Here is a 13,411-nt window from a genome sequence, read left to right as displayed (position 1 = left end):
AAGTTGGCTAATGCACTAGGGTGGAACACAATTTTAGTAAAAAAGTATGGGAAACATTTAAATCTGAAGCAATTTTAAGGAATCTTCGCAAAAGTTTAGTTATGATTTATCGCTCGATATATATGTATTAGAAGTTTAGGAAAATTAGAGTAATTTTTAAAATTTTTCGACTAAGCAGTGGCGATTTAACAAGGAAAATGTTTGAATTTTGACTATTTTTGTCGAAATCAGAAAAACATATATATGAGAGCTATATCTAAATCTGCACCGATTTCAATCAAATTTGGCACACATGACTATATTACTAATTGTACTCATAGTGCAAAATTTCAACCAAATTGGGCCAAAACTCTGGCTTCTGTGGCCATATAAGTCCATATCGGGCGAAAAATATATATGGAAGCTATATCTAAATCTGAACCGATTTCAATCAAATTTGGCACACATGACTATACTACCAATTGTACTCCTTGTGCAAAATTTCAAGCTAATCGGGATAAAATTCTGGCTTCTGCGTCCATATAAGTGCATATCGGGCGAAAGATATATATGGGAGCTATATCTAAATCTGAATCGATTTCAACCAAATTTGGCACGCATAGCTACAATGCTAAATTTCAACCAAATTGGGCCAAAACTCTGGCTTTTAGGACCATATTAGTCCATATCGGGCGAAATATATATATGGGAGCTATATCTAAATTTGAACCGATTTCAATCACATTTTGCACACTTGACTATACTACTAATTGTACTCCTAGTGCAAAATGTCAAACAAATTCGGCCAAAAATCAGGCTTCTGGGGCCATATAAGTCCATATCGGGCGAAAGATATATATGGGAGCTATATCTAAATCTGAACCGATTTCAATCAAATTTTGCACTTGACTATACGACTAAGTGTTATATTTGTACAAAATTTCAAGCAAATCGGTATAAAACTCTGGCTGCTGGGTCCATATTAGTGCATATCGGGCGAAAAATATATATGGGAGCTATATCTAAATCTGAACCGATTTCTTCCAAAATCAATAGGGTTCTATTCTGACCCAAATTAGGAACATATGCCAAATTTGAAGGCGATTGGACTTAAATTGCGAACACAAAAATGTGTTCACAGACAGACGGAAATGGTTATATCGACTCAGGGACCCACCCTGAGCATTATTGCCAAAGACGCCATGTGTCGTCTCCCTCTGGGTGTTACAAACATATGCACTAACTTATAATACCCTGTTCCACAGTGTGGCGCAGGGTATAAAAAACGGTGTCTTTGGCTCGTAAACAATACTATGTTAAAACAAAACCTTTGGATCCAAGTAATTTTTTTGAGTGTGTAGTAAGAACAATTTAAATTGTTTTTGCCAGTATCAAATACGCAAAACTCATATTTGTACAATTCTCCACTTTGTTGGCTTGCAATCAGTACCAAAATCATTAGTGCAAGACAGTATCTTTAGAGCCGATCAAGCTTGTTTCCAGTGTAAATAATCGAGATGAGAGTACTTTACAAATTGTTCGATTTTTTTTATCACAATTTCCAATCGAATTAATTGAACCGATTTTCCTTAAATATATAGTAAAGGAAAAATTTCAATTCAATTACGATATTAATTGATCCAATTAATTTTTAGGTGAATTTTTTCAATCATAGAAATAATAGGAGCAAAATTAAATAATCCAATAAAAAAAAATAATTTATGTAGTTAATCTTTGTTAAGGAGTTTTATTTTAATTTAAAAAATTATTTGAATTAAATAAATTTTAAATTGAAAATCTTTTAAAATTCAATTAATTTGTTTTTGAAAATTTCAGTAATATTTTTTTCTGTGTACCTTGAAAATATGTAAATTGTCAATATCTCGGTTCGGTTCGACCTTAGATCTTCCTTATTGGATTTCATAGAATTTTGGTTTTCATACACTGTTCTTTTCCATCTATGACCTTACATAAAAACATTAAATTAAACACTTTCGCAATTCCGTTTTAAACATATTTTTTCATTTTTATTTAATAAAAATTTTGCAGTAAAAACAAATCGAATAATTTTTCATTTATTTTATAAACCATTTTTCCCGAAAAGAAAACTTAACTATTTATACTTAAAATGCTAATATTGTAAAAAACACTTAAAATTATAAATCATATGTCTTCCTTAAAATTTAAATATAAATTCTAAATAAAATAAAATTGCTTATACAGGTCTTATAGGAAAAAAAAATAAAATTTGGTTTGTTGTTTTGCTTTGGATGTGTTAGTAAAGACGATATATACAAAAGTTAATATTTTTTGTTTAAGAAAAAAAAAATAATTTACATCATAACTGATCCTCCTTCGGATTTTGGTGTATGGGCTTCCCACCAATCGATAGATTCAATCATACTTTCATCGGACATAACATTGTTGTTGTGTGCTACATCCAAGAGATCATCATTGAATTCTTTTTTCAAATTTACCACATTACCAAAGAAATGATTCTGCTCTTGTGTAGAGTAGTATTGGTTTAATTGGTGTGTAGAGTTATTGTTCGATGTTGTAGGTGTTTGTCTATCTAACGGTGGAGACATGGCTGACATAGCGTTGGGCGCCAAATAAAGGTGTTGCGTTTGATGTGTTGCCATAGAGGTGGCTGATGGCATCGTGGACTCTTGATGTTGATAGATGATCGTTGTGGGTTCTTCAAATTCCTGTTTAATGAGGTGTGTTTCCAAAAGCGGTTGATGTTGTTGCTGTTGTTGGTTAACGGCACACTCCAGCCTTAAGCCTTGTATTTGTTGGTGGCCATGTTCATTGTTATTAGGGCTTAGGTTGGCGGTGGCGTTGGCAGGTGTTGTTGTCGTCATCATCATCATCGTTCTTGCCCCTTGTAATGTTGGACTTTTATTAGCTGTTATATTGGCTCTTGAACTGGGGGTTGTTGTTAACATTGGTATTATGGTGTGTTGTTGTTGTTGTGGCACGGCCGATATTCTCATTGCTGTTGATGATGATGATGAAGATGATACCACTGATGTTGATAATAAACCTGCTGACCCTACTACCGTTGTATTTACCAAAACAGGTGCTGTTTCCGTTCTGGCCATTACCCTGTTCGAATTAATTGATGTTGGTGAAGTTTCCGAGGGAGGCGAAGCAGAAGAAGACAACGGAGACGATACATCAGCTGTAACGTGTGCCAAAGACATAACCATGCCAGATCTTGTTGTTGGCGAAGACGTTGGTGACGACATTGAATTTGGGCTTGCGCAATTAGTGTCAATTAGGGCATTGAAGTGTTCCTCATCAACGGTAGAGGATGGTGGTGAGGCAGCCGTTCCAACAAATATGTCTGGGGTTAATAATTGATAGGTATTTGTCCCTGGAATTCTGATGTATTGTAGACCATTCAAGGTTGTTATATTTGGTAGAACATCCATTTGTGGGGGACTAGCGCTTCTTGATGGAACAGGAGCAGGAACAGAGGGGGCTGGCGAAGGATGAGGAAGTTGAGTTTGTCTATTCACTGAGGGTGATGATGATTGTTGACAAAAATATTCCTCCGAATCATAATGGCTTAGAGAATCCTCAAAATGTTCATCCATGCTGGGTGAATAAGCTTCAAATTCATCTTTAATTAAAGAGAAACTATCATCACCACTGGATGAGGTGGAATGTAAGGGATTACCACTATTCGGTATGGGAAAATCAAAACCCAATAAACGTTCCAGTGACCGTATGTACTCAACAGCCATACGTAAGGTCTCGACTTTGCTAAGTTTTTTGCCATTATTCTTGCAGGTACTTTGAGCCTCAAAAGCTTCAGCCACCTCTTCCGGTATGCGTTCACGTAAAGCGGCAAAACCATTATTCACTTGCTTAACACGATTCCGCTCACGAGCATTACGTCTGGCCACAGCTTGGGGTAAAGGTAAGCCCTTGCGGCCGGGAGTTCCGGGAACTTTAATGGGCAAACCATTATTCATGAGAGAGCTGACAGCGGCTGCATTTTCCTTGGCTGCTTTTTTGGCCAATCTCAAAGCTGTTCTCTCTTCTTTACTCAGTTTGGGTTTCTTAGCCACCGAAGGTGAACCAAGTTTCTTCTCCTTAAGGGCTCTTGGCGTTGTGCTATTGGATGGTTTGGCATTTTCACTTAAAGGTCTTTTACCAGCTGCATTCACAGTTCCAATCATACCGAAATCTTTAATTTTTCTCACTATAGCATTGGGATTACCCTGAGCTATATTCAAAGCATTGGAATTATTTTCACTTAAAACATTTTGCACTGTGATTTTATTGAACATTTTATTACCCAAAGCCGAGGGGGCTGAGTTGGAATGTTGTTGGTTATTTGAAGAATTCAATTTCATGGTTAATCCTGGTGGCAAATTGTAATTCATAACACCCAAGGTAGCCATGGGTTGAAAGGTGAAGCTTTTCATAAAAAAGCTTTTCCAATACGGCCAAATATTTTTCACTAACTAATCCGGTATGGCTATGATTTGGTTTTCCACGAAAATTTAATTCCCGCTTTTCGTTGTTCTCACTTGAAGCTATGGCAATGGACTGAATTGTCTAACTGGATGGTTGGAGTTCATGTAAAATTCGTTTTACAGGAATTTTCTTTCGGGAGGAAAATATCCAATAGTGTGGTGTGTACCGTCTGTCGGTGTCAATGTAAGGTAAGGTATGGTTGACTAGATGGCAGAACAGCTGCGTTTTGTGTGTCGCGTGCCCGATGTCTTGCAATGAAATGTCATGGGGCGTCTCTTGCAACAAACGTCCTACCAACGGAAATGACTTCAGAGTATTGTATACGAAAACTGACTGATGGCTGGCTGGCCTGGCAATTGCAATAACTATGGAACAATGAAATGAAATAACAGCACCAACAAACAACAACAACAATAGAAATATTCTGGGCAGAACTCTGCCTCGAACGTAACATAGCCAAGGCATTTGTGTAATACATCATCAACTGTTTTGGTAAGGGCGCAAGCGCAAAGGCAGTAGCAGCAAACCATGAACCGCATACCAAGCAGCATGAACTATTCCACCACCATCATCAGTATTCTTATTGTCTAATATGTGGCTCTGCTTTTATTTCGCTGCTCTGAAGCTGATCCCGTAAAAATCCTTTAAATCTGCGTTTGTATAAGTGAATATTGTACCACTACTACGACAACTCCAATACCTTTGACTTTTCATCCCCTAGGCGTTTCAGTTGGGTGTTTCTACCTTAACTCTCAATATCTCTGCCCGTTCGCCCCACAAAAAAAATACTCTTCTCTTTGTTTCTGTGTGTTGTTTTGGTTTGGGAAAACTAACATCTGATCTTGCTTTAGGGGTTCCTATGACTCTGCAGTTCCATAAGGGTGGTTTTTACTCACTGACTCATATATATGAATATCGTATGTATGTAGTGGTGTTTTGTAGATCCTTTCACTGGCTTTTAATGTGTTATAATATTGCGCCTTTTTTGGAGGCAGTTAAATTTTACTCTTCCAAGGACCTTGCATTAGTAGTTGTTTTATGGTCATACCTTTTATAGAACCCACTTTTGGTTCGGCACGTACTTAATTAAAACGCTGATAAGAATGATTTTTGTTTTCGTTATGAATTTATTCCAACTGAATTTTTGTAAATAGAAAAATAGCAGATACTGATGACTGAACGACATCCAGAGAAGATACATATAACTAAAAACGCCCGTGATGATCCTTATATAACTACAACTATGGATTTACAGATTTAGGTCCTGGCGTAGATAATTTTCAAAAATTTAAAATATGGACAAAAAAAAATCCTAAAGTTCAATAAACGCTCGATTAAGTATCAAAATAAGAGCAAAATATGCTAAATTGGATGATATATCAAAATATAATTAGGCTAACAAGGAGAGAAGTAATAACGTATTCTTCCTAGAGAAAAATATTATTTTTCGACGGGGTTTCTCCAAATATAAAATGGGTGTCGAAATCAGTTACATAATATCCGTCCAAAAATAACATTTTGCTCTAGGTGGTGATCATATTCCTTCTCTGGGTAAACCTAACGTAACGTAGGTCAAGCCGAATCTTATTTACAAAGGCTCATAAAAAGTCACCCACAATCGAATGGCAGTTACTGGCAAAGCATCTTTTGATCGGTTTATATGGACTCTATATACATATCTCGAAACCGATATGAATCCATTTATGCATGGTGTTTACACGCAAAAAAATAATTCTTTCCTCCCAAACGAAATTTTAGACAAGCAAAGTTCGTTTCTTATTTGCTTTTCGCTGTAAGGAAGTGTATTTGGAAGAAAAGTTTATACTTTTTGTGATAAACGTTTATTCTTTTCCAGGCTGTAAAAACAATTTCATAAAGACAAACTCAAAAAAAACATTGTTTTCTTTCTAATTACATTTTCCCTCACATCTTTCTCACATCCACGATGTTTTTTTTTAGTTCTTAACACCTTTTCCTGTAATACCAACAATGTAGAAGAAATTATACGATTTTATAAATTTTTAATTTTTTTTTACCTTTCGCCTGGACGGAGAATCGAACCGCGGACCATGCACTTTGTAAGCCAACACGCTAACCACTGAGCTATGTACCTGTTATGGTTATCAATAGATAAATATCCACATAAGTTATATTTATATAGCATAGCTTGCGGCGCCCACGAACCAAATAAACAAAGTTTATTTAACAGAAACAAACATTTAGTTTGGGACCGTGGAGCAGTGGTTGCTACGTCCGACTTGCATGCCAAGGGTCGTGGGTTCGATCCCTGCTTCGGCCAAAGTTTTTTTTTTTTTTGTTTTTTTTTTTACACATATTCCAGATATGTTCGGAAGATTCCGAAAAAATGTTCAACATTACATTGTAGTATATTAAATTTGAACTGTAAAATGTGTCTTATTAAAGACCTAAAGTCAGAAAAGAACAGTGTTTGATATAAACGAAATGGACTGTGTTGTTGTTTAAAAAATAACTTTTTTTATTGAAAAAATAAAAATTTTGTAACAAACGATTTTTTTTGGTGATAAAAGTTTAAAATTTTCGAAGCAATTCAAAAAACTCTAACAAAAGAAAATCGTTTTCGGTACACGTTTTCCAAACGTTTTTTTTTCCTTGCGTGTAGGAACCATATAATAACACCAATGGCTATCGGATAGGATGGAATTTGTACCAAAATGAAATTTGCTCCTCCAGGAATTTCTAAAAGTAAAATTTAAGTATCGGTTCCTATGGGGGTTATATCTAATTATGGACCGATATTGGTAGAGAGCATAAGGTTTCATTTCATATGAAAAAGGTTTAATTTGATTCGAAAAAGGTTTCATTCGATTCGAAAAAGGTTTCATTTGAAGTGAAAATGCTATAACATCGCGTACCTAATTTCAACTCGATCGGATGAAATTTGCTTTTCCAAAAGGCTCCAGAAGCTACATCGGTTTAAATGTGTGCTATACCTTAAAGTGGTCCGATATTGACCTACATCAATAATAACAAAAAAAAAAAAAAAAAAAAAAAATATATATATATATATATATATAGATATATATATACATATATATATATATATATATATATATATATATATATATATATATATATATATATATATATATATATATATATATATATATATATATATATATATATATATATATATATATATATATATATATATATATATATATATATATATATATATATATATATATATATATATATATATATATATATATATATATATATATATATATATATATATATATATATATACATATATATATATATGGCCGTAAGTTCGGCCAGGCCGAATCTTATGTACCCTCCACCATGGATTGCGTACAAACTTCTACGAAAGACTGTCATCCACAATCGAATTACTTGCGTTGTGGTATCTTAAATCGTTTTCTAAATTGTGAGTTAGTCCATACGTGGTATATATTAGACACAAAAGGTATATGTAGGTAAGTCTACAAATAATTTCGAATCGATATGGACTTTTGCACGGTACGTAGGGAACCAGAATTGAAATATGGGGGTCGCTTATATGTGGGCAATATAAAATTATGAACTTGATATGGAGGGCTATATATAACTATAGACCGATATGGATAGTTAGGCATGGTTGTTAACGGCCATATACTAGCACAATGTACCAAATTTCAACTGACTCGGATGAAATTTGCTTCACCAAGAGGCTCCAAAACCAAATCTCGGGATCGGTTTATATGGGGGCTATATATAACTATAGACCGATATGGATAGTTAGGCATGGTTGTTAACGGCCATATACTAGCACAATGTACCAAATTTCAACTGACTCGGATAAAATTTGCTTCACAAAGAGGCTCCAAAACCAAATCTCGGGATCGGTTTATATGGAGGCTATATATGATTATGGACTGATATAGACCACTTTTTGCATTGTTGTTAGAGATCATATGCTGACACCATGTACCAAATTTCAGCCGGGTCGGATGAAATTTGCTTCTCTTAGAGGCTCCGCAAGCCAAATCTGGGGATCGGTTTATATGGGGGCTATATATAATTATTGACCGATGTAGACCAATTTTTGCATAGTTGTTAGAGACCACATACTAACACCATGTACCAAATTTCAGCCGGATCGGATGAAATTTTCTTCTCTTAGAGGCTCCGCAAGCCAAATCTGGGGATGGGTTTATATGGGGGCTATATATAATTATGAACCGATGTGGACCAATTTTTACATGGTTGTTAAGGGCCATATGCTAACATCATGTACCAAATTGCAGCCGCATCGGATGAAATGTGCTTCTCTTAGAGAGTCTACAATCCAAATTTGGGGGTCCGTTTATAAAGGGTGATACGGTCAAAATTTGGTCAATATAAACTTGACGTATTTCTTTCAATTTTGCATCTAAAAAACCTGAACACCCCTCATTTTGAAGGTGTGTGTGTATAGAATGTTGCTCCTATTTTGATTTTGGAATTCACTCTTCAGTTGTCAAAATGCCGTCCAAGCAAGAAGAGAAGCGTATCAAAATTTTGCTCGCGCATCGCGAAAATCCGAGGGGAAAGGTAGCAGATATTTTCTAGCACATAAAACTGTCAAAGTTCGCAAAGAAATATCTGGTTTGGCAAGCCATCTGTACCTGTGGCTTGAAAAGCAGCATTTTCATAGCTTCCGGGACTGTCAACCAAGAAATTTACGTGAAAGAGTGTTTGAATAAACGTCTGCTGCCTTTCCTGAAGAAACACGGTTGTTCCGTACTGTTTTGGCCGGATTTGGCATCTTGCCATTACGGTAAAAAGGCCATGGAGTGGTACGCCGCCAACAACGTGCAGGTGGTTCCCAAGGACAAGAACCCTCCCAACACGCCAGAGCTCCGCCCAATTGGGAAATACTGGGCTATTGTCAAGCGGAACCTAAAGAAGACCAAAAAACTGCTCAGGACGAGCAGCAGTTCAAGGCAAACTGGCTTTCTGCGGCGAAGAAGGTGGACAAGGTGGCTGTACAAAATCTGATGGCAGGTGTCAAGCGTGAGGCCCGGCAATTCGGATTTGGAAAAGCGAAAGCCTAACTGAATATTTTTCCTGAATTTTATACTAATTGAACTTGAAAAAGAAATTTAATTTGATTTTTTAAATAAACAATTTCACCGATTTACACGCGTTTTCCCTTGACCAAATTTTGACCGTATCACCCTTTATATCTCCCATATATAGCTTTCGCCCGATTTACAATCATATGACCACAGAGGCCAATTTTTACTCCGATTTAGTTTTGAACAGGGAGTAGAATTAGCATTGTTGCTATGCGTGCCAAATTTAGTTGAAATCAGTTCAGATGTAGATATAGCTCCCATATATATGTTTTTCTAATTTCGACAAAAATGGCCAAATTCCAAAATTTTCCTTGTAAAATCGCCACTGCTTAGTCGAAAAGTTGTAAAAATGACTCTAATTTTCCTAAACTTCTAATACATATGTCATCGTGCCTATATATTCCATATCTTATTAAAGACACAAAGCTAATAAAGAAAGGCACTTGATATAAACGAAACGAAACACTATTTCAATATTCAAAGTAAACTGTTTGTAACAAAAATTTTTGATCTAACAAGAAAAGCGTTTTAGTACACGTTTTGCACACGTTTTTCTTTACGTGCATAAACCGCACCAAACTATGTTTTTTCTGGATGCATTGGTAGTTTTCAGGCTGATCTTCTCTCCAAACTCGACAATTTTGCTTATTTATTGAGACTAAACTGAGCTTCGTCGCTGCATATAAAAAGAGCTCGATGAATTTTCTTCAGCATATTTATAGACCAAACTGAAGACAGCGAAACAAAACGTGCCTCGGCTCTTTAAACCAATGTTGCCAAAAAGATATTAGCTAACAAATCACCCTTTATAATGCTCATGATATCAGCTGTAACTTGAGTACATGACTTATTTCAATAAATTGCATTTCCTTCCATTACAATGTATAAATATATTTCGTACTTAATTTACTTGAAGGAAACCACTTCTCCAATACGCTGATCGTTGCAGTACCTTACATTTTTCGAAAGCTTTCAAAAATAAAATTTCTGAACGTTGTGATTTCTTTTCACGCAAAATGTAAGCCTGTTTCCTTTAACACAAAGTTGAAATCAAAAGGAAGTAGTGAAACAAAAAACACCAAACAATACAAGGCGACAAGTTCCTTTTGTACAATTGGGAGTTTACCTGTTTTTCTACCTTCAGATCCTTTGTCAACCAAAATTCACTTTGTATACCAGCGAACATTTCATAAAAGCACTCACACGCACACATTAATACCCATGGCCATAGAACAATATCCTTCAAGAATTCAATTAAATAAAACCCCCCTTGTTTTTCCTGAATTTCACCTTCCCTCTCTGGGTCTTGATCTCCCCCTTTAGTTCCTTTAAACTACAATAGAATTTCTACTCGTATGATATAAAAGGAATTTACGCAAAAAAAAAATACTACACCCCTTTTGGTTGAAAGTTAAAAGCGAAAATATAGCGAGAGCATACATCAAAAGAACCTTTGACAAAAATTCACAAAGAATGTCAAAAAAGGACGTTACCAAGTCACAGTGTCTGTGTACACACGCACAAACACATTCATATGTAAAAGGATCTACAATGAGAAATGAACTGAAGAAATAAACTTGGCGAGAGACATAAAAGGGACATTTATTCGCATGGACTTGCTTTGGTATTGAAAGGATCCCAAAGCATTATGTTTGCAAAAACCATATGGTTGTTTGACGAGTATCTCAAATGAACTTTAAACTTTATGTTTTATATTTTTAGCGATCAGTCATGTATATTAGAGAGTCCCGTTTTCAGTGGGACAAAAAACGAAAATTTTTATGAAAGGCGTTCAGCCTGGGTTTGAATCATGAGCTTTGCACAAAATATATGGTAGGTAAAAATGATTCATCAAAATATTATTTTGTTCATCTGTAAGCATAAAACAACATCCGAATATAATTTTTATACCGTACACAGAAAAAAAAAAATATCTTTTGTCTTCAATCACGAAATTAATTAAATGAATTCAATTAATTTTTAAATGACATTTTTTCAGTCACAAAAATGATACACACAAAAAAATATTTTTCTGATTCAATCGCGAAATTAATTGATCCAATTAATTTTTTAATTCAAATGTCTTCAATCACAGAAATTATAGTATCAATTAAAAAATTAATTGACAGTCAATTAAAAAATTAATTGATCCAATTAAAAACTTAATTGATAATATTAATTTGTGTGATTGATTTTTATTTCAATTAAAAAATTTGTTGAATCAATTAAATTTTTAATTGAATATTTTTTAAAACTCAATTAAGATTTTATTTGGAAAAATTTTCGTATTTTTTTTCTGTGTAGTATCAATCACCAAAGTCAATTAAAAAATTAACTGTTCCAATTAAAAAAATAATTCATCCAATTCAATTAAAACATTAATTGATACAATTAATTTCTGTGATTGATTTTTATTTAAATTAAATTTTTTTTAAAACCAATTAAATTTTTAATTGAATATTTTTTTAAATTCAATTAAAGTTTTAATCCGAAAAATTTTGGTAATATTTTTTTCTGTGTACACAGAAACAAATTTCACGAAAATTTTTCCAATTAAAGTCTTAATTGAGTTTTAAAAAATATTCAATTAAAAATTTAATTGAATCAACAAATGTTTTAATTGAAATAAAAATCAATCACACAAATTAATAGTATCAATTAATTTTTTAATTGGATCAATTATTTTTTTAATTGACTGCCAATTAATTTTTTAATCGCCACATTAAAAAATTTCAATTAAAAATTAATTGGATCAATTAATTTCGTGATTGAATCAAAAACAATTTTTTGTTTGTGTGTACGGTTTTTATATTTTCCGGTGTAAAAATAATGTTTTTCGTGCTGAGTTGTTTAACACGATATTTTTAAGTGCGAAATGTTGTGTTAAAATAATAAGCATGCATTTTTTAGAAGCAGATATTAATATGTCATATTAGGTTTGGGACATAAATATTTCATAAGAATAATATATTTGGATGTAAACATAAAATGATTTAATAAAACCAGCGTGAGAGAGTATAAAGAAAGAAATGAAGGTGGAAGCCGAGAGACGTCAACATAACACAGCGAGAGATTCAAATGAGAGTAAATGGTGGTTGAACTGAGACTGCTTATGTGTTGCACCAGATAACTGAGCTTGTTTGAGTGCATCACCCAGAGAAGAAATATGAGCTCCTCATAGAGCAAAATGTTATTTTTGAATGGGGAACATGGAATATTTTTGTCGCCAAAATGTTGTTTTCTCACCAAACATAATATTGGTGTCGACATCGGATACATATTGTCCATGGTTGTGATAACCTTGTTACATATTCACCGTCCCAAAATAACATTTTACTCTAGGAGGTGTCATATTCCTTTTATTGGCGCAGTCACTTTGGCTATGCGCAAGTTGGTATTTTAAAAAGCTCCCCCCAAAAATAAAAATGTGGCGGGGAAAATATAAAAGAGCGCATATATAATATATGTTTGGAAATTAATGAGAATGTATTTTTGGGTTAAGAGGTGGGTATTGTGTGAGTCTTTTTATACCCTCCACAATGGGAGCCACCGTGGTGCAATGGTTAGCATGCCCGCCTTGCACACACAAGGTCGTGGATTCGATTCCTGCTACGACCGAACACCAAAAAGTTTTCAGCGGTGGATTATCCCACCTCAGTAATGCTGGTGACATTTCTGAGGGTTTCAAAGCTTCTCTACGTGGTTTCACTGCAATGTGGAACGCCGTTCGGACTCGGTTATAAAAAGGAGGTCCCTTGTCATTGAGCTTAACATGGAATCGGGCAGCACCCAGTGATATCACACTGTGGTATCGCAATGGACTGAATAGTCTAAGTGAG

At 34.5% G+C, this 13,411-nt stretch overlaps 1 protein-coding gene across 1 annotated transcript; it reads right to left on the bottom strand.

Moving 5' to 3' along the window:
* Window positions 1-2,081: 2,081 nt before the first annotated feature.
* On the bottom strand, window positions 2,082-4,724 carry ase (achaete-scute-like protein asense). The gene has a single exon (XM_075299851.1). It carries the CDS (start codon window positions 4,416-4,418, stop codon window positions 2,313-2,315), a length of 2,106 nt encoding a protein of 701 aa, XP_075155966.1. The 5' UTR covers window positions 4,419-4,724; the 3' UTR covers window positions 2,082-2,312.
* Window positions 4,725-13,411: the final 8,687 nt, after the last annotated feature.

Source organism: Haematobia irritans, chromosome 3, assembly GCF_050003625.1.
Source record: "Haematobia irritans isolate KBUSLIRL chromosome 3, ASM5000362v1, whole genome shotgun sequence".
NCBI classification, from domain to species: Eukaryota; Metazoa; Arthropoda; class Insecta; order Diptera; family Muscidae; genus Haematobia; species Haematobia irritans.
This window is presented reverse-complemented; position numbering and strand designations above follow the sequence as displayed.